General features: G+C 46.8%; 1 protein-coding gene across 8 annotated transcripts in view; it reads left to right on the forward strand.

Annotated features, from left to right (window-relative positions):
• The window catches only part of LOC129836539 (disks large homolog 5-like), a 110232-nt gene that overhangs the window by 70619 nt on the left and 17101 nt on the right, over positions 1–22512 (forward strand). For 4 of the 8 annotated variants that reach the window (XM_055902861.1, XM_055902868.1, XM_055902864.1 and 1 more), the window contains 13 exons: positions 3627–3719; positions 4271–5305; positions 5804–5924; positions 6775–6928; positions 7433–7569; positions 7664–7753; positions 8475–8643; positions 9252–9329; positions 10067–10229; positions 16201–16334; positions 16743–16907; positions 17058–17244; positions 18021–18169. In XM_055902861.1, the coding sequence (XP_055758836.1) occupies positions 3627–3719; positions 4271–5305; positions 5804–5924; positions 6775–6928; positions 7433–7569; positions 7664–7753; positions 8475–8643; positions 9252–9329; positions 10067–10229; positions 16201–16334; positions 16743–16907; positions 17058–17244; positions 18021–18169 (2675 nt within the window). The remainder of the gene's footprint in view (positions 1–3626; positions 3720–4270; positions 5306–5803; positions 5925–6774; positions 6929–7432; positions 7570–7663; positions 7754–8474; positions 8644–9251; positions 9330–10066; positions 10230–16200; positions 16335–16742; positions 16908–17057; positions 17245–18020; positions 18170–22512) is intronic. The other 4 variants (XM_055902863.1, XM_055902865.1, XM_055902869.1 and 1 more) reach the window with 4 other exon arrangements.

The following is a 22512-nucleotide window of genomic DNA, read 5'->3' on the forward strand; positions in this document are numbered from 1 at the left end:
TATGGCGTTCTGCATTAGCATCGAACAGCCCCCGTGATATGCAACTTTTCAGGGAAGCTAGAAACCAATATACACAGGCAGTTAGAAATTTGCTTCCTGCAACACAAACTCAAAAAAGTTCTGGGACACTGTAAAGTCAATGTAGAATAAGAACACCTCCTCCCAGCTGCCCACTGCACTGAAGATAGGAAACACTGTCACCGCCGATAAATCCATTATAATTGAGAAATTCAATAAGCATTTCTCTACGGCTGGCCATGCTTTCCACCTGGCTACCTCTACCCCGGTCAACAGCACTGCACCCCCCGCAGCTACTCGCCCAAGCCCTCCTCATTTCTCCTTCTCCCAAATCCAGTCAGCTGATGTTCTGAAAGAGCGGCAAAATCTGGACCCCTACAAATCAGCTGGGCTAAATAATCTGGACCCTTTCTTTCTAAAATGATCTGCTGAAATTGTTGCCACCCCTATTACTAGCCTGTTCAACCTCTTTCGTGTCGTCTGAGATCCCCAAAGATTGTAAAGCAGCTGCGGTCATACCTCTCTTCAAAGGGGGGGACACTCTTGACCCAAACTGCTACAGACCTATATCTATCCTACCCTGCCTTTCTAAGGTCTTCGAAAGCCAAGTCAACAAACAGATTACCAACCATTTTGAATCCCATCATACCTTCTCCGCTATGCAATCTGGTTTCAGAGCTGGTCATGGGTGCACCTCAGCCACGCTCAAGGTCCTAAACGATATCTTAACCGCCATCGATAGGAAACAATACTGTGCAGCCGTATTCATTGACCTGGCCAAGGCTTTCGACTCTGTCAATCACCACATCCTCATCGGCAGACTCAATAGCCTTGGTTTCTCAAATGATTGCATCTCCTGGTTCACCAACTACTTCTCAGATAGAGTTCAGTGTATCAAATCTGAGGGTCTGTTGTCCGGGCCTCTGGCAGTCTCTATGGGGTTGCCACAGGGTTCAATTCTTGGACCGACTCTTCTCTGTATACATCAATGATGTCGCTCTTGCTGCTGGTGAGTCTCTGATCCACCTCTAAGCAGACGACACCATTCTGTATACCTCTGGCCCTTCTTTGGACACTGTGTTAACAACCCTCCAGGCGAGCTTCAATGCCATACAACTCTCCTTCCGTGGCCTCCAATTGCTTTTAAATACAAGTAAAACTAAATGCATGCTCTTCAACCGATCGCTGCCTGCACCTGCCTGCCTGTCCAACATCACTACTCTGGACGGCTCTGACTTAGAATATGTGGACAATTACAAATACCTAGGTGTCTGGTTAGACTGTAAACTCTCCTTCCAGACTCACATCAAACATCTCCAATCCAAAGTTAAATCTAGAAATGGCTTCCTATTTCACAACAAAACATCCTTCACTCATGCTGCCAAACATACCCTCGTAAAACTGACCATCCTACCGATCCTCGACTTCGGCGATGTCATTTACAAAATAGCCTCCAATACCCTACTCAATAAATTGGATGCAGTCTATCATAGTGCCATCCGTTTTGTCACCAAAGCCCCATATACTACCCACCACTGCGACCTGTACGCTCTCGTTGGCTGGCCCTCGCTTCCTATTCGTCGCTAAACCCACTGGCTCCAGGTCATCTACAAGACCCTGCTAGGTAAAGTCCCCCCTTATCTCAGCTCGCTGATCACCATAGCAGCACCCACCTGTAGCACGCGCTCTAGCAGGTATATCTCTCTGGTCACCCCAAAACCAATTCTTCCTTTGGCAGCCTCTCCTTCCAGTTCTCTGCTGCCAATGACTGGTACGAACTACAAAAATCTCTGAAACCGGAAACACTTATCTCCCTGACTAGCTTTAAGCACCAGCTGTCAGAGCAGCTCACAGATTACTGCACCTGTACATAGCCCATCTATAATTTAGCCCAAACAACTACCTCTTTCCCTACTGTATTTATTTATTTATTTATTTTGCACCCCATTATTTCTATCTCTACTTTGCACATTTTCCACTGCAAATCAACCATTCCAGTGTTTTACTTGCTATATTGTATTTACTTCGCCACCATGGCCTTTTCTTTGCCTTCACCTCCCTTATCTCACCTCGCTTGCTCACATTGTATATAGACTTATTTTTCTACTGTATTATTGACTGTATGTTTGTTTTACTCCATGTGTAACTCTGTGTTGTTGTATGTGTCGAACTGCTAAATGAGAACTTGTTCTCAACTAGCCTACCTGGTGAAATAAAATTAATGTCTCTAGTGACTTAGTGACAAACAGAATCATAGCCAGTCATCACTCTACCTAGCAGAATGACCTGCTCTCTAATCATGATCCACCAACTGCAGCAGAAAGCATAATCCTCCAGATCCTGATGGTGAAGTTCTGCTGCTTAATAAAGCTACTGGGCTTAGATGTCTCCCCACTCACCTCTAATGGCAGACCAGGGCTGTGTCGCAGTAGTGCACCCTATTACTCCCTACATGCAGCACTGTTTTTAACCAGAGCACATTAGGCCAAGGTCAAAAGTAATGCACTATATAGGGCTTAGGGTGCCATTTGGGATACACCCAGTTGATACCCTCACCTTCAATAGTAAAGTCAGGCTAGCTGATATGGGAGATGACCGCTCAGTGTTAGTGATTAGCAACTGTTGGATCAGATGCCTGCAGATGTCAATCATGGTTGTGTATCGTCTTATAAGATGTGCTTGTAGTTGTTAATGAATGTAGTAGCAGGTTATGTTTCGCATATACGGTAGATGTTTAATGATGTTAGTAGGGAAAGGACTTGAACGCGCTGACCCTAGAGCGACATGCAGTCAGTGCACAATCTGCATATACTAATGCTCATTACTCCAATGTCTCAGACTAAGCTGTCAGCCCCACAGATGGAATAAACTGCTTCAAACAGTACAGTGTTAAATATTCACTAGTCTGACCTCTTTTTAGAGAAGACTCAGGCTTGCATTTATTACCAAATGTCCTCTTCTCCCTCCCTGCGATCCCTCTCCCCTCAAGTATGTTTTAGAATTCGCCTCAGTCCTATTGTCATTGAAATGTGGGAACTACATTTCTGATGGAAGAGCCGCTGGACCGCCTTTCTGATGGAAGAGCCGCTGGACCGCCTTTCTGATGGAAGAGCCGCTGGACCGCCCTTCTGATGGAAGAGCCGCTGGACCGCCTTTCTGATGGAAGAGCCGCTGGACCGCCTTTCTGATGGAAGAGCCGCTGGACCGCCTTTCTGATGGAAGAGCCGCTGGACCGCCTTTCTGATGGAAGAGCCGCTGGACCGCCTTTCTGATGGAAGAGCCGCTGGACCGCCTTTCTGATGGAAGAGCCGCTGGACCGCCTTTCTGATGGAAGAGCCGCTGGACCGCCTTTCTGATGGAAGAGCCGCTGGACCGCCTTTCTGATGGAAGAGCCGCTGGACCGCCTTTTTGATGGAAGAGCCGCTGCAGCAGGAAGGAAGGCAGACTCCAGTCTCTAGCACTGTTCTTCGGGGGCAGAGAATATCTTAGGGTTAGGTTCATTCTCAACCTAGCTTGAAAGCAAGACAACCTAGCAGAATGTGTGTTTGTGTCTGAGAAAGGTGTAGTTTGAGTAGTGTGTTTCTGAGCGTGTCCTCTGTTGTCCCCAGATCAACGGCATCGCTCTGGACAACAAGTCGGTGACGGAGTGTGAGACTCTGCTGAGGAACTGTAGGGACTCTCTAAGCCTCTCTCTCATGAAGGTGAATCTAAACTAGCCCCTTGTACTAAGCTCCTTCAATACGCACTGGCTTAAAGTTCTCCTCCAGCCAATGTGGTGCCACATAACATTCTCATTTAGGATAGAGCTTTGACTTGAAGGTGAATCTAAACTTCACTGCAAACTGGCCTCAAATTAGCCTTGCATTTTAGTTCTCCTTGAGTCTGAAACAACCTTACTTGATGCTATAGAGGGCACTCGTTTTCGGACGATGATTTGAATTTCTCAATAACAAACACTTTAGATACTAATGCACTGCACAGGAGGTTGGTAGCACCTTCATTGGGGAGGACAGGCTCGTGGTAATGCCTGGAGTGGAATCATAGGAATGGTATCAAACACATTGTTTATTGCCATTCCATTTGCTCCGTTACAGCCATTATTATGAGCTGTCCTCCCCTCAGCAGCCTCCACTGCTACGCTGCAGTGGCTAGATTTCAGGATAGTGTAATACTTTTTTGGGGGGGAAAAGTAAATGTGTTCACTATTCCTAACACACCTCTTTCTCTGTCCTCTATCCTCTTATGTCCCCAGTTCTTCCCTCACAGTTGGTCGGGCCAGAGCATCTTCGAGAGCCTGCGGGAGTCATCGTCCAACGGCCGTCTCTCCGAGGTACTCTCCAGGAATAGCCTCAAACACAAGAGCTCCACACAGACAGACATCTTCTGCCCCGACACAGGAGGGGGGGGTTGTAACGTCAACATCCCTGGAGAGAGGAGGAAGGGCGGGGCAGGTGAACCTGAGGAAGGGATGGGGGTGTACGGGGACATCAGGAAGCCCTTTTCCATGGGGTCTCTCCACTCAACCAGCCTTCGGCCGTCCTCTGACCTCGGTCTGGGTCCCCCGGGCCGCTACGGCCCCAGCGCCTTCCAGGAGTGCTGCTCTGGGTCCCCCTACGCCAAGGCACCCCCACCCCCCATCACCTATGACCCCTCTAACCCTGCTGACTGCATCACCATGGAGACCACCCTGGAGAGGAAGCAAAGTGGCGGCACCTGGCCTAAGGTGATCGTAGGTGGGATGTCCTTCGCCGTGGATACGACCACAGCGATGACTCCGACCCAACTGTCCATCTTCAAGTCGCCCAAACAGAGGAAGTCCATCTTCAACCCGGATGCCTTCAAACCACGGCCTGAGACGACGCCCCAGTCTTCCAAGATGGAGTACCTGTCGCCCAGTCAACTGGTGGCCCACTCCCCGCAGCCCTCCAAGACGGAGTCTCTCTCCTCCTCCTCTACGGTCACACCTCCGACTCCACCCACCCGCAACGATTCGTTCAAACACAAACAGCAGAGCAGCTCTGCCTCCGACTGCACGCTTACCTCCGATGGGGCCAAAGGGGAGGCTGTTTCCGTAGTTAAGGGGGAGAGCAGTGGGGAACGAGAAAGGGACAGGAATGGGAACCACTACTTCCTGGACGGGAAGGTCCTGACACAGAGGAAGTCATGTGACGAGGACATTGGTCGAACCAGGGGTAGGGAGCCTGAGGTAAAGAGGCTCCGCCCTAAATCTGCCCCAGCGCTCAGACGTAGGATGACCCCCCAGTCCATCACCCTGCCCTCCTTTCAGGTCAGTTTGTTATTAATGTGATGCTATCTATAGTGCTTTTCACGAGGGCCGGTCACAATAGTCTACCCTAAAGGCTGCCTCTCCTCCATCTACAGTGACGTTAAAGAACTGAACAGGTGAAGGCATCCTCTTATGTTGCGTGCACCTTCCAAGACTATGTTTAACATCAACTATGATCAAGTAGAGGAGAGGATGCCACTTAAGACTATAGAGATGCGTCTTATGTCTCAAAACACAAAGAGAGAAACTGCTTGATACCTCTGCACAGAGTTCCAGGCAATAAGCAGACCATGTCTCACAGTGCTGAGCCGGGGGGTGTGGCCCCATCCCAACACTCTCAAACGGCTCCTTTAGTCTCCTCCTCTTCCTGATTCTGCTCCTGGTCATTGAACTGTGATTGTCATCCAAACACTCTGAAATGGGTCCTTCTCCTTATTCTCCTGCTGTTTCTGTTTATCATCATTAAACTAATTGATTTCTGTATCTGTCAATCACAAGAGCTACTCCAATGATGATCACTCTCCAGAGCCCAGAGAGATGCTTCGCTCCTCCCCCAACCGCTCCCACAGACAGAGTGTGGGCTTCGGCACCACAGTCTACAACGGTACCTTGCCTGCAAGTGAGTCTCTCACACACAAACACACACACACGCACGCATCAAAAAGAAAAGGGGATACCTAGTCAGTTGTACAATTGAATGCATTCAACTGAAATGGGTCTTCTGCATCTAACCCAACCCCTCAATCAGAGCGGTGCAGGGGGCTTCCTTAATCGACATCCATGTCCTCAGGGCCCGGGGAGCAGTTGTTTTTGGGGGTCAACTGCCTTGCTCAAGATTTTTCCACCTTGTCCGCTTAGGAATTGGAACCAGCGAATTACTGGCCCAACGCTCTTAACCGTTCCTCCCATCTAACCAGTGTGTTCCCCCCATCTAACCAGTGTGTTCCTCCCATCTAACCAGTGTGTTCCCCCCATCTAACCAGTGTGTTCCCCCCCATCTAACCAGTGTGTTCCTCCCATCTAACCAGTGTGTTCCTCCCATCTAACCAGTGTGTTCCTCCCATCTAACCAGTGTGTTCCTCCCATCTAACCAGTGTGTTCCTCCCATCTAACCAGTGTGTTCCTCCCATCTAACCAGTGTGTTCCTCCCATCTAACCAGTGTGTTCCTCCCATCTAACCAGTGTGTTCCTCCCATCTAACCAGTGTGTTCCTCCCATCTAACCAGTGTGTTCCTCCCATCTAACCAGTGTGTTCCTCCCATCTAACCAGTGTGTTCCTCCCATCTAACCAGTGTGTGTGTTCCTCCCATCTAACCAGTGTGTGTGTCCCCCATCTAACCAGTGTGTGTCCCCCATCTAACCAGTGTGTGTCCCCCATCTAACCAGTGTGTGTCCCCCATCTAACCAGTGTGTTCCCCCCATCTAACCAGTGTGTTCCCCCCATCTAACCAGTGTGGTTATGTTCTCAGATTCGGCCCATCGTGGCCTGGCCCCGTGTCCAGCAGTGACTGCTGTGATAAGGAACCCAGTATACACAGTCCGCAGCCACAGAGTCCACACCAACAACTGTCCCTCTGTCTCCTCCCAGATCTGCCAACACCAGCACAACAACCAACACCACAGGTAAATACCCCAGACAGAATAACTGCCCGAAAACCAAGATGCCCAGTCATTCTTAACGGGGGCAAATGACTGTTTCGTCTAAATTACAGTATAGTGGCTTAAAAATATGATGCCATTGCTAAAGTAGGCAAATAATTAGTAGGAAACAACTTGGTCATCATTATAATGTAGTCAAATTTACTTTACACAGATGGCAAGGTTGCTATTAGTAAGGAAAGTTTGTTAAAAATACCTAGCAATGCTAATGTTAGCTAGGTAAAATGCTCTCCCCTCAATCTTAGCTAGCTAGCTAACGTTGAACAACATGTGAAGTCTGTGACGACATTACAGTAATGACCAAAGGTTTTCCTACTAATTAGTTGCCTTCTTTTGAAATGTCGTCCTGTTTGAGAATGCATTGAGTAGCACTTTCAGTCGTGCACCAGTCCTCAAGATGCATTTTATAACTATGGCGTGCGTTAATGACGCTAAGTGCAACCCATGAATTATGTGTGTGTGTGTCAGTCCGCAGCACCAGGGCCGTCTGAGCCTAGACCTGAGCCAGAAGCGTCCAGCAGCAGACTACTCATCGTCCTCGTCACGCAGCAGCAGCACCTCCCATGGTACCAACTCACTACCCTCCAGCGCTCGCCTGGGCCTTGGTCAGTCAGTCACCCACGCACGCACGCCACACACACAATACTCATATTATACAGTGCACACACACACTGATGGACTTTTCCTCTATTCCATCAGGTTGGTCCAGTAACGTCCAGTACCGGACAGAGAGGATAAAGATCCCCTCCACTCCCCGCTACCCACGGTCCATGCTGGGCTCTGACAGAGGTACATTAATCGATAGAGCAATGAATGAATGAACGGATTAATTTATGCATGGATGGATAATTGAACAAAGAAATGGGTGGGTGGTTGGTTGGGAAAATGAATGAATTAACAAATGGCTGGATGGATGAATGAATGTATTAACTTTTAAGATTCCTGTTCCCTGAATACTGGGCATCTCTACCAATATTTTCTGACGCTGGACCCAATGGGCCTTTAGAGCACTGATTTTACACTCAAGTAAATAACTTATTCCAAGTCAAACAGCTGACTACGCTCATGTATTCTCGGAGGAGAATGTGACAGCCCTGTTAACAGCTCATTTAAAGGTGCTGTAATTTACTGCTGAAAGAGGTGGGACGAAAACAGTCATAACACTAAACTCAGGGAAACACTTGGTTAATCGTATAGATTTTCGGTCCCGCGAAGTTAAGCTGGGGGTCAACATGCTTGTGTCTGGTATTTCCAACCTGATTACCCCTCTGAGAAATGATACTGGAACTATGGACCAATTCTCTCCCTGTCGTCCTACTACCATGTTTTAACTGTTGTGAGTATTTTAATTGTTTTTACTATGATTGTAAGAATGACAAACACATTTTCCTTTTGGGATTGATTAAGTACATTCTCATCTCATTTTAAGTTTCTTCCCCTCTCTCCACCCCCCCCCCCCTCTCCCTTCCCCTCTATCTCCCTTCCTCTCTCCCCGGCCCCTCGCCTCCAGGCTCCCTGTCCCATTCAGAGTGCAGCAGCCCCAGCCTCATTACTCCACCCCACTCACCTCTCAACCTGGAGACTTCCTCCTTTGCCAGCAGCCAATCACAGAGCTCTATCTCCACCCTGCCCAGAATCTCTGTCAGCCCTGTGACAGTAGGAGAGCGGAGTAAAGACCGGTAGGAAGGAAAAGAGGAGACAAGGGGGGGAGGGAAATGATTTTGAAAAGGGCAGGAAGGTGTAAAACCATGTCTGTAGTACCTCCCGCCACCAGCAGTTCTATGTATTGACTCTGTTCCAGTACTAGAACACATGATTCAATTGGTCAAATTATCACCAAGTCCTTTATTAGTTGAATCAGATGTGCATGTACTGGAATAGGCTGAGGGTACTCGAGGAGAGGTTTGGCAAACACTGGTCTAGAATAATACAAATAGGAAGTGTGTGATGCATTGTTTATAGATCAGTTATAATGCTGTTGGTAAATGCAGTATGTTGCTGTCATTTCTCTTTGTAGCCTGGTCCCAGATCTGTTTGTGCTTTAGCCAACTCCCCTGACTATGCCAGTGGAATGACGATGTTAGAAGGATTTGCTAAAGCACACACAGAAGGAACCAGGTTAGTATTCTTGTGTATTTTTCTGTTTTTCTTCTCACAGCAGAACTGTTTGGCCTCTGCATATTTTCTCTTTTTCACCACCTTGCTGTCTTTCTTCCTCTGCCCTGTCTGCTTTTCTCTCCTCCCTCATTTCTTTTCTTCTATCTGCCATGTTTGTAAATGTCTTCAGGTCTCTGTACCGTAACAGGTCTTTTCTGAGGATCCCTCTGGCTGCTAGGCCGAGGTTCTCCTCTCTCAGGAGCCTCAGGTTCGTTGGATCCACCTCAGACACAGATGATCTTACTTTTAACATGCTTGAGATAGAGAGACCCAGGCCTGTCCAGAAACAACCCCTACCCTGAGGCCTAGTTACTAGGAGAGAGCCCATCGAGATTTGGTCTAGACACCTAGGATGTATAAAGCATGTGTTGTGTGGTATTTCTCAACCCGAACAGCAGTTAGGCCTAAATCCCACCTTCCAGTCAAACGGGTCTGTGCATGCGAGGTTTTCAAAGATCCAGAAAACCTGCTCAACTATTCCTCTTGATCCAGATTTGATAGATTGATGTGTGCTGTCTCTCAATTGTGTTTGTATGATTGGACTTGTTTGAAATTACGTGGCCCCTTGTTTCATGTGTAAAGTCATTCTCACTGAAGCTGCATGCTACTGAAGGTCCGTGCCCTTTTGCAGATGGCATGGCATTCTGTGTGTGTTTGGGTCCAATCCTAGTCGCGATGCTGAGTGTGAAGCTACCTCTGAGTCCACCTCACCACCTTTTGCTTGTCTTCATCTTTTAGCACGCTGTTTGTCCCTTTTATTTCTGGCTGTTGGTCCTTCCTGTGATATATAATATGGCTCTATGTATGAACTATGCCTATGTATTGTGAAAATCAACATGTGCGTTTCATAGCACCCTAGTCCCTATGTAGTGCACTACTTTTGTCCAGACCCTTATCGGGGAGTTGACATGTAGCCCTGATGTTTATTCTCATCCCTCCCATCAGGCCGTACCTGGAGGAACCTCGGAATGTGATCGTTCACAAAGGGGCGGAGCCTCTGGGCATCTCTATTGTCGGTGGCGAGAACGGCGGCATCTTCGTCTCCAAGGTGACGGGAGGCAGCATCGCCCACCAGGCCGGCCTGGAGTACGGCGACCAGCTCCTCGAGGTAACTTCCTGTTTCATTTCTTCCTGACAGGGTTAAGGATCAAATCCATTTCAGCTCAGGAGGAAATTGTCAATGTGATTCTGTGATGAAGTTTATTCCAATTAATGGAATAAAACATTATAGTAATTTACAGCACCAGTCAAACGTTTGTACACACCTACTAATTCAAGGGTTTTTCTGTATTTTTACTATTTTCTACATTGATGAACAATTGTGAAGACATCAAAACTATGAAAAAACACATATGGAATCATATAGTAACCCAATAAGTGTTACACAAATCAAAATATATTTGACATTCTTCAAAGTAGCCATCCTTTGCCTTGATGACAGCTTTGCACACTCTTGGCATTTTCTCAACCAGCTTCACCAGGAATGCTTTTCCTACAGTCATGAAGGAGTTCCCACATGTGCTGAGTACTTGTTGGCTGTTTTTCCTTCACTCTGCAGTCCAACTCATCCCAAACCGTCTCAATTAGGTTGAGGTCGGGTGATTCAGCACTCTAATTCTTGGTCAAATAGCCCTTATACAGCCTGGATGTGTGTTGGGTCATTGTCCTGTTGAAAAACAAATGGGATGGCGTATCGTTGCAAAATGCTGTGGTAGCCATGCTGGTTAAGTGTGCCTTGAATTCTTAATAAATCACTGACAGTGTCACCAGAAAAGCACCATCACACCACCTCCTTCATGCTTCACGGTGGGAACCACACATGCGGAGATCATCCGATCACCTACTCTGCTTCTCACAAAGACATGGAGGTTGGAACCAAAAATGTGGAATTTGGACTCACAAGACCAAAGGACAGATTTCCACCGGTCAAATGTCCATTTCTTGTGTTTCTTGGCCCAAGCAAGTCTCTTCTTCGTGGTGGTTTCTTTGCAGCAATTCGACCATGAAGGCCTGATTCACGCAGTCTCCTCTGAACAGCTGATGTTGAGATGTGTCTGTTACTTGAACTCTGAAGCATTTATTTGGGCTGTAATTCCTGATGCTGGTAACGCGAATGAACTTATCCTCTGCAGCAGAGGTAACTCTGGGTCTTCTTTGTCTGTGGCGGTACTCATGAGAGCCAGTTTCACCATAGAGCTTGATGTTTTTTGTGACTGCACTTGAAGAAACTTTCAAAGTTCTTGACATTTTCCGGATTGACTGACCATCATGTCTTAAAGTAATGATGGACTGTCGTTTCTCTTTGCTCATTTGAGCTGTTCTTGCCATAATATGGACTTGGTATTTTATCAAATAGGGCTATCTTCTGTATACCACCCCTACCTTGTCACAGCATAACTGATTGGCTCAAACGCATTAAGAAGGAAAGAAATTCCACAAATGAACTTTTAACATGGCACACCTCCTTATTTGAAATGCATTCCAGGTGACTACCTCATGAATCTGGTTGAGAGAATGCCAAGAGTGTGTAAAGCTGTCATCAAAGCAAAGGGTGGCTACTTTGAAGAATCTCAAATATAAAATATATTTTGATTTAACACTTTTTTTGGTTACTACATGATTCCATTTGTGTTATTTCATAGTTTTGATGTCTTCACTATTATTCTGCAATGTAGAAAACAGTAAAAAATAAAGCAAAACCCTTTAATGAGTAGGTGTCCAAACATACGACTGGTACTGAAGCAGACGCTCTTATCCAGAATGATTTAGTCACACATTAATACCTGAAACTTTTTGAGGCTATTTGATCCTTTCAGTCTGGAAAAACCTCAGGGCTTGATGGCATACCGGTGGAGGTATATCAAGTATTTTTTGATATACTAAGAGCTCCATTGTTAGATTATTTTAACTACTCCTATAAAATGCTAGTCTCAGGTACTCGGCATGAAGGTCTGATTTCTCTATTATTAAAACAAGACCCAGATGGCAAATATAAAGACCCAGTCTAGCTAAAAAAAAAACTGGAGGCCCCTTACACGTCAATGTTGTGATGCAAAAATACTAGCAAAATGCATAGCACTCAGAATTTAAAAGGGTTTTTATCAGGTATTGTTCATCCTGATCAGACAGGGTTTTTACATGGACGATACATTGGAGATAATATACGACAACTACTAGAAATAATAGAACATCATGAAACATATAAGAAGCAAGGAATGGTATTTATAGCGGATTTTGAAAAGGCATTTGATAAAGTAAGACTGGCTTTAATTTATAAATGCATGGATTTTTGCAATTTCGGTAATTTCCAGGTGTAAAATAGTAATTAACGGGCTACTTCTCAGAGTTTTGAATTGTCAAGAGGAGTTAAACAAGGGTGTCCGCTGTGACCATAACGAATAGATATGGTGATCGAAATGCTAGCTATTAAAATCCGATCCATTAACAACATTAAAGGATTAGAAATCCAAGGCTTAAAAACAAAGGTGTCCATGTATGGCGCCGACTCAAGTTTTATATTAAGTCCGCAAGCTAGATCCTGCAATGTCTCATTGAATATCTAGAAAGGTTTTAGTCCAGAGAGTACAGAAAAGTTAATTAGGATAAGTGTACAATATTACGTATTGGATCCTCAAAAAATACAAAATTTACATTACCCTGCAGTTTGTCTACTTCACCATCAGCCCATTTTATAGGTCAACTCGGTATTCATATCACAAATTATATAAATAAGCTCTCCACAATGAATTTCAATAGAAAACTTGTAAAAATAGATAAGATACTGCAACCACGGAGAGGTAAATACCTGTCTATTTATGGAAAAAATTGCCCTGATTAACTCGTTAGTCATATCAGTTTACTCACTTACTTATGGCGCTGCCTACTCCTGATTCATTTTTCAAATCATATGAGCAAAAAACATTTAGCTTTATCTGGGATGCTAAACCATCTATATAACAAATATGAATTGGGTGGGTTGAGATTATTAAATATATAAGCACTAAACATCTCTCTAAAAGCTTCACTCATTCAAAAGTTTTAATTGAACATTGAATGGTTATCAAGTAGATTACTAAGAAACGCTTATCCATTGTTTAAAAATTGCCTTTTTGCCTTTGTGCAGATTGCCATGTCTCATTTTCGATTAATTGAAAATGATTTTTTTCCCCAAACAAATATTGCAGAGACAGACAATTTCAATTTCATCACCCTGAAAAGATAGAACAAATATTATGGCTGAACTCAAATGTGCTGGTTGATAAAATATCTTTATTTATGGGAAAGATGTTTGAAAAGGGTATTTTGTTCTTAAATGATATTGGAATGGGAGAATTATGTCCTTCATGGCGTTATCAGAATTGTACAGAAAGGTCTGCTCAATCCAAGAGTACAACCAATTGATTACAGCATTACAAAATTGACCCTAGAAATAGTACTGTTAGGACATCTGGAGAGACCGGGTCAGTCAATTACTAATACTCTTAGTAAAAGTATTTATCTTCAACTCGCAATCTGTGGATTAGATAGATTGAAATTGTACGTTAAGCATCATAGCATAGTTGAAAGATATGTGTTGCGTTGAAACTCGAAGTGGGTGGCCAGCAGAGATAGATGGGATGGGCTGAGGGAAGCTGAGGGTGGCCAGCAGAGATAGATGGGATGGGCTGAGGGAAGCTGAGGGTGGCCAGCAGAGATAGATGGGATGGGCTGAGGGAAGCTGAGGGTGGCCAGCAGAGATAGATGGGATGGGCTGAGGGAAGCTGAGGGTGGCCAGCAGAGATAGATGGGATGGGCTGAGGGAAGCTGAGGGTGGCCAGCAGAGATAGATGGGATGGGCTGAGGGAAGCTGAGGGTGGCCAGCAGAGATAGATGGGATGGGCTGAGGGAAGCTGAGGGTGGCCAGCAGAGATAGATGGGATGGGCTGAGGGAAGCTGAGGGTGGCCAGCAGAGATAGATGGGATGGGCTGAGGGAAGCTGAGGGTGGCCAGCAGAGATAGATGGGATGGGCTGAGGGAAGCTGAGGGTGGCCAGCAGAGATAGATGGGATGGGCTGAGGGAAGCTGAGGGTGGCCAGCAGAGATAGATGGGATGGGCTGAGGGAAGCTGAGGGTGGCCAGCAGAGATAGATGGGATGGGCTGAGGGAAGCTGAGGGTGGCCAGCAGAGATAGATGGGATGGGCTGAGGGAAGCTGAGGGTGGCCAGCAGAGATAGATGGGATGGGCTGAGGGAAGCTGAGGGTGGCCAGCAGAGATAGATGGGATGGGCTGAGGGAAGCTGAGGGTGGCCAGCAGAGATAGATGGGATGGGCTGAGGGAAGCTGAGGGTGGCCAGCAGAGATAGATGGGATGGGCTGAGGGAAGCTGAGGGTGGCCAGCAGAGATAGATTGGATGGGCTGAGGGAAGCTGAGGGTGGCCAGCAGAGATAGATGGGATGGGCTGAGGGAAGCTGAGGGTGGCCAGCAGAGATAGATGGGATGGGCTGAGGGAAGCTGAGGGTGGCCAGCAGAGATAGATTGGATGGGCTGAGGGAAGCTGAGGGTGGCCAGCAGAGATAGATTGGATGGGCTGAGGGAAGCTGAGGGTGGCCAGCAGAGATAGATTGGATGGGCTGAGGGAAGCTGAGGGTGGCCAGCAGAGATAGATGGGATGGGCTGAGGGAAGCTGAGGGTGGCCAGCAGAGATAGATGGGATGGGCTGAGGGAAGCTGAGGGTGGCCAGCAGAGATAGATTGGATGGGCTGAGGGAAGCTGAGGGTGGCCAGCAGAGATAGATGGGATGGGCTGAGGGAAGCTGAGGGTGGCCAGCAGAGATAGATGGGATGGGCTGAGGGAAGCTGAGGGTGGCCAGCAGAGATAGATGGGATGGGCTGAGGGAAGCTGAGGGTGGCCAGCAGAGATAGATTGGATGGGCTGAGGGAAGCTGAGGGTGGCCAGCAGAGATAGATTGGATGGGCTGAGGGAAGCTGAGGGTGGCCAGCAGAGATAGATTGGATGGGCTGAGGGAAGCTGAGGGTGGCCAGCAGAGATAGATGGGATGGGCTGAGGGAAGCTGAGGGTGGCCAGCAGAGATAGATGGGATGGGCTGAGGGAAGCTGAGGGTGGCCAGCAGAGATAGATTGGATGGGCTGAGGGAAGCTGAGGGTGGCCAGCAGAGATAGATTGGATGGGCTGAGGGAAGCTGAGGGTGGCCAGCAGAGATAGATAGGATGGGCTGAGGGAAGCTGAGGGTGGCCAGCAGAGATAGATGGGATGGGCTGAGGGAAGCTGAGGCTTGGTATGTGGAATTGGAGACAAGTGGGAGTGGAGTTGCTGCTTGGGAGATGGAATGATGGTCAAAGTTATTATAAATAAAAGTCAAAATGAAACATAAAAAGTACGTTTGAATGACACTAAGTGGCAGTGTTTTTACAACTAATGCCGGTTTGCCCGAGGCTGATGCAGTGCAGGTGTTTGTACACATGCATATACACACACTCTCATTCAAATAAACACATACAAGAACACACACATACATGCACACAAACATATACAGTTGCTGTTATGATTTTAGTTGTCCTTGATGTCCTTTGTTTTACATTTATTATTGTGTTTTATTTGTAATTTTTTTAGCGTTTGCTGTTTTTGTCTGTCTTTTCCTTTTTTCTCTATTTCATTCTCTAGTTTGTTGGAGCATTGGGGGGTTCTTGGGGGAATGGAATTAATTGTGTTTTTTATTTTTCTTCCTGGGGGGGACTGTGGGAGTGGTCTCGAATGGTTGAGGGACAGCTATTGGGGAACTGTGGGGGGATCTTGGAGGGTTCGGGTTCACGTTTTTTGGCCTGGTGGGAGATCTGTCAACATGCCCTTGAGCAGGCCATTGACCCTGGATGCTTCTGTGTGTCGCTCTGAATGGGAATCTGTTGGATGACTTGTATGGTGTAGTTGTTGAGTGGCTTCACTGCAAGTATATTGTAAGTTTCGAATATTCAATAATAAAAAATTATAATTAATGCCTGAATATGACCTGTAGAATTGAGAAGTGCTGTTAATTTTCAGTGAGTTTTTTTCAGTAACATATAGACTTTCTCTTCTCCTCCAGTATAACGGTATTAACCTGCGTAATGCCACAGAGCAGCAGGCCAGGCTGATCATTGGTCAGCAGTGTGACACCATCACCATTATGGCTCAATACAACCCCCACATGTACCAGCTGGGAAACCCCTCACGATCCAGGTAAACAATGACATTTCTTCCCAGTGGTTAATTTACATAAATATATAGGTAATCAAAGATAATGTCAGTCTTTCATACTTAAAAAGGCATGTAAAATTGACCTCAGACATGCCATGACAAATCTCGTAGTCATATAAAATATACAGGCCTCATTTACCACCATTTAAATAGATGGCACCAATATTTAACCTTTATTTAACTAGGAAAGTCAGTTAAGAAAAAAATCTTATTTACAATGATGGCCTACACCGGCCAAACCCGTCCTGTGGGACTCCCAATCACGGCCGGTTGTGATACAGCCTGGGTTAGAACCAGGGTGTCAGTAGTTACACCTCTGAGATGCAGTGCCTTAGACTTCTGTGCCACTCGGGAGCCCATACTAAGGTTTTTCTCTCTCTGCGTGTGTAGTTCTGGTCTGGAGCCGGTGAGCAGCCAGTTCACGTCCCAGGGCAGTGGAGCCACCACCCCAGACAACCACTCTACTATAGACACTCTGAGTGAACAAGACGAAGGAACACTCACCCCCTCCTCCAAACAGACCACCCCTACAACTAGTCCTCACAGCTTCATCAGGTAACACACACACACCTCTGACGGGTCCACCTCTGACTGCTCCAGCCTCTCCAACTTCATGTGGATTTGTGTATATTGCAAGGGTTGGGTACCGCAGAAGACACATTTCTGTTTGGTAAGGTATTCGTGTTCTTCCCTCCTCCACTCCAGGGTGTCATCAGAGGGCAGTCGTAAGGTGTGTGAGCCGCGGGTGGTGACGGTGCGCAGGGCCCAGGGTGCAGAGCTGGGGCTGGGGCTGTGTGGAGGGAACCTCCGGGGGGTCTATGTAAAGAGTCTGGAGGAGGACAGCCCTGCTAGGGGACCAGAGGGCCTGCAGCCTGGGGACCTCATACTGGAGGTAGGTTACATACACCACCATGTAGGTGGACACACACACACACACAAGGTCTATCACAACTTTTTTATGAATTAACATTTTTCACCATACAGCATCCCTGCTAAAGCCCATCGCTGTTTTCCTTGCCTGTCTTTGTTCCTTTATCGATTGCCCCTCTCCTCTCTTTCTCTCATTGTACACTGTGGTGTACCTACACGGCCAATCTCTATACAGAGATACGCAGGCAGCTAACTCGTACTGTCCCATTCCTGTCATGCTCCCACTCTGTCAATTTAATCTCTGTTCTCCAAGCAGGCCTAGAGCCTTGTCATCAGAACAGAACTCTATGTCCATTCTCCTCCTCTCTCATCCTCCTCCTAATCAATAGACAGACACTTCAAACATTCAAGGGGCTTCTGCCCCCTCCTCCTCACTAATCAATAGACAGACATGCAACCAAAAAACCACAGAGGCTGAAGGAGTCGGTGTTTTACTCTCTGGACCAGCCCAGGGCTTTGAAATTAATGTATTGATTGGTCTAGACATTGCCAAAATCTATCACTCATCTCTCTCTCTCTCTATTTCCCTTTCTCTCTCTGTATCGCACAGTCCTGCTCCTTCTCACCCCCCTCTCCCTCTTCTCTCCTTTTTCTCTCTCCTCCCTCACTTCTCTCTCGCTCTCCTTTCTCCCCCACCCCCTCCCTCTGTCCTAATTTAAAAAAAAATAATAATAATAATTGTGTAATGATGATGTTTACCCAATAAAGGAGTTTGTAAATTCCAGTTCTCTATCTCAGTATGGGTCAGTGAATATGAAGAACAAGACGGTGGAGGAGATGTATGTAGAGATGCTGAAGCCGGCCGAGACGGTCACTCTCAGAGTCCAACAACGACCTGACGACTTCAACATGGTCAAAGACACACCGGGGGACGGCTTCTATATCAGGTACACACACACAACCTGTCTCCAAAATGCCTGTTTCATGATGCACCAGTGAAGCCCATGGAGAGGAACTCTCTCTTCATCTAAAGCAATTATGTCCCACATCCAGGAGAATCATCCTTTGTTACACTATAGAGATACTGTCTGTTTATATGTCTGTATGTTTATTTATATATACACTGCTCCAAAAAATAAAGGGAACACTAAAATAACACATCATAGATCTGAATGAATGAAATATTCTTATTAAATACTTTTTTCTTTACATAGTTGAATGTGCTGACAACAAAATCACACAAATTATCAATGGAAATCAAATGTATCAACCCATGGAGGTCTGGATTTGGAGTCACACTCAAAATTAAAGTGGAAAACCACACTACAGGCTGATCCAACTTTGATGTAATGTCCTTAAACAAGTCAAAATGAGGCTCAGTAGTGTGTGTGGCCTCCACGTGCCTGTATGACCCACCTGTGGACGTCGGGCCCTCATACCACCCTCATGGAGTCTGTTTCTGACCGTTTGAGCAGACACATGCACATTTGTGGCCTGCTGGAGGTCATTTTGCAGGGCTCTGGCAGTGCTCCTCCTGCTCAAAGGCGGAGGTAGCGGTCCTGCTGCTGGGTTGTTGCCCTCCTACGGCCTCCTCCACGTCTCCTGATGTACTGGCCTGTCTCCTGGTAGCGCCTCCATGCTCTAGACACTACGTTGACAGACACAGCAAACCTTCTTGCCACAGCTCGCATTGATGTGCCATCCTGGATGAGCTGCACTACCTGAGCCACTTGTGTGGGTTGTAGACTCCGTCTCATGCTACCACTAGAGTGAAAGCACCGCCAGCATTCAAAAGTGACCAAAACATCAGCCAGGAAGCATAGGAACTGAGAAGTGGTCTGTGGTCACCACCTGTAGAACCACTCCTTTATTGGGGGTGTCTTGCTAATTGCCTATAATTTCCACCTTTTGTCTATTCCATTTGCACAACAGCATGTGAAATTTATTGTCAATCAGTGTTGCTTCCTAAGTGGACAGTTTGATTTCACAGAAGTGTGATTGACTTGGAGTTACATTGTGTTGTTTAAGTGTTCCCTTTATTTTTTTGAGCAGTGTATATACATACACTACCGTTCAAAAGTTTGGGGTCACTTAGAAATGTCCTTGTTTTTGAAAGAAAAGCACATTCCTCAACTGGCAGCTTCATTAAATAGTACCTGTAAAACACCAGTCTCGACGTCAACAGGGAAGAGGTGACTTCGGGATGCTGGCCTTCTAGGCAGAGTTGCAAAGAAAAAGCCATATCTGTCTGGCCAATAAAAATAAAAGATTAAGATGGGCAAAAGAACACAGACACTGGACAGAGGAACTCTGCCTAGAAGGCCAGCATCCCGGAGTCGCCTCTTCACTGTTGACGTTGAGACTGGTGTTTTGCGTGAACTATTTAATGAAGCTGCCAGTTGAGGGCTTGTGAGAGGCGTCTGTTTCTCAAACTAGACACTCTAATGTACTTGTTCTCTTGCTCAGTTGTGCACCGGGGCCTCCCACTCCTCTTTCTATTCTGTTTAGAGCCAGTTTGCGCTGTTCTGTGAAGGGAGTAGTACAGTCGTGGCCAAAAGTTTTGAGAATGACACAAATATAAATTTTCAAAGTCTGTTGCCTCAGTGTCTTTAGATATTTTTGTCAGATGTTACTATTGAATACTGAAGTATAATTACAAGCATTTCATAAGTGTCAAAGGCTTTTATTGACAATTACATGAAGTTGATGCAAAGAGTCAATATTTGCAGTGTTGACCCTTCTTTTTCAAGACCTCTGCAATCCGCCCTGGCATGCTGTCAATTAACTTCTGGGCCACATCCTGACTGATGTCAGCCCATTCTTGCATAATCAATGCTTGGAGTTTGAGGATTGACCACAAGTTCTCAATGGGATTAAGGTCTGGGGAGTTTCCTGGCCATGGAGCCAAAATATCGATGTTTTGTTCCCCGAGGGACTTAGTTATCACTTTTGCCTAATGTAAGGTGCTCCATCATGCTGGAAAAGGCATTGTTCGTCACCAAACTGTTCCTGGATGGTTGGGAGAAGTTGTTCTCGGAGGATGTGTTGGTACCATTCTTTATTCATGGCTGTGTTCTTGGGCAAAATTGTGAGTGAGCCCACTCCCTTGGCTGAGAAGCAACCCCACACATGAATGGTCTCAGGATGCTTTACTGTTGGCATGACGCAGGACTGATGGTAGCGCTCACCTTGTCTTCTCCGGACAAGCTTGATTTTTTTTTGCCCTTTTTGTGCAAAGATCACACAGTAGGCAAAATGTCTCCTCTTCAGGGGCTTTAACTCTACCCATCTCTATATTCATAATCTGAGCACAAACTGAGCTTTGGCTTTTTGTTAGGTTCAGACGGACATATGTTTCAGGGGTGTAGTTCTCGTTGAGTGTACGTTATAAGTTCAGGTTGAAACTCAAAATCAACTGCCCATTTTTCCACAAGGCTTGTCCTTGATTTGGTTAACACCACCTGGTAATTTGTTCCTGAATATACTGCAAATCAGTTTCACAAAACATAGATAACCATTTTCTAGACCACGGATAGTTATGAGTAAGGTCCCAGTCAAATTGTTTTTGGTGATTCTGTGTTCTGGCAAATGTATCAGTCTGTTCCATGTCATCTTTTTGCCGAACCACACATGGTTCCCAACCCATATCTCCACAGATGGCCAGGTTTGGAGTCAGTTTGTGAAGACCAAGAAAGCAGCGGATTGCTCTGTTCTGAACATTGTTACAATTAGTATCTCACTATAGAGGTCCTGTCTGTCTACGAATGGTTTACCTTCAGACAGAAAAACAGAGGAGACTTGCCCTCTCATTAGCCCCTGGTTAAATTCCCCTGTAAAGAGTTTGCGTGTGTGCACGAGGCAGACCGGGACAGCTCATAGACTACAGGCTGTGGATGAGTAGGTGTGTGTTGGTCAGTGCAGGTGTTCGTTGTTAGAAGTCTGTAAGAAGCTGACTCTGTGTCCCAAATGGCACTCTATTCCCTATATAGTGCACCATTTTGAACCAGGGCCCATTGACAAGTAGTGCACTATATAGGGAATAGAGTGCCATTCGGGATGTAACTTGAGTCTCTGCATGGCAGCAGCTGCCTGCCGAAGTCACACAGACCGGGTCAGTATGTCCGCCCCAACCCTGACACGGCCTTCACACACACAGATAGACACACACACCCCCATCCCTGACAGGACCTTGACACACACACAGCCCCATCCCTGACACGGCCTTCACACACACAGATAGACACACACACCCCCATCCCTGACAGGGCCTTCACACACAGATACATGCACACACACAGCCCCATCCCTGACAGGGCCTTCACACACACAGATACATGCACACACACAGCCCCATCCCTGACAGGGCCTTCACACACAGATACATGCACACACACTGCCCCATCCCTGACAGGGCCTTCACACACAGATACATGCACACACACTGCCCCATCCCTGACAGGGCCTTCACACACACAGATAGACACACACACGGCCCCATCCCTGACAGGGCCTTCACACACACACAGATAGACACACACACGGCCCCATCCCTGACAGGGCCTTCACACACACACAGATAGACACACACACTGCCCCATCCCTGACAGGGCCTTCTCACACACAGATAGACACACACACTGCCCCATCCCTGACAGGGCCTTCACACACACAGATAGACACACACACGGCCCCATCCCTGACAGGGCCTTCACACACACTGCCCCATCCCTGACAGGGCCTTCACACACACAGATACATGCACACACACAGCCCCATCCCTGACAGGGCCTTCACACACACACAGATACAGGCACACACACAGCCCCATCCCTGACAGGGCCTTCACACACACACAGATACAGGCACACACACAGCCCCATCCCTGACAGGGCCTTCACACACACACAGATACAGGCACACACACAGCCCCATCCCTGACAGGGCCTTCACACACACTCACAGATACAGGCACACACACGGCCCCATCCCTGACAGGGCCTTCACACACACAGATAGACACACACACGGCCCCATCCCTGACAGGGCCTTCACACGCACAGATAGACACACACACAGCCCCATCCCTAACAGGGCCTTCACACACACAGATAGACCCACACACAGATATGCTGAGAAAAAGAGCTATGGGGCTCCAACCTTAGTGGGCTAGACTTTGAAGGGGAATAGGTACGAATGCTCGCTCACATAGGAGCGCACACACACACTCACAGTGAACACACACACTAACCCTCTCTCCATTCCACCCCTCCTCTCGCTCTCCCCCTCTCCG

Source organism: Salvelinus fontinalis, chromosome 37, assembly GCF_029448725.1.
Source record: "Salvelinus fontinalis isolate EN_2023a chromosome 37, ASM2944872v1, whole genome shotgun sequence".
Classification (NCBI taxonomy): Eukaryota; Metazoa; Chordata; class Actinopteri; order Salmoniformes; family Salmonidae; genus Salvelinus; species Salvelinus fontinalis.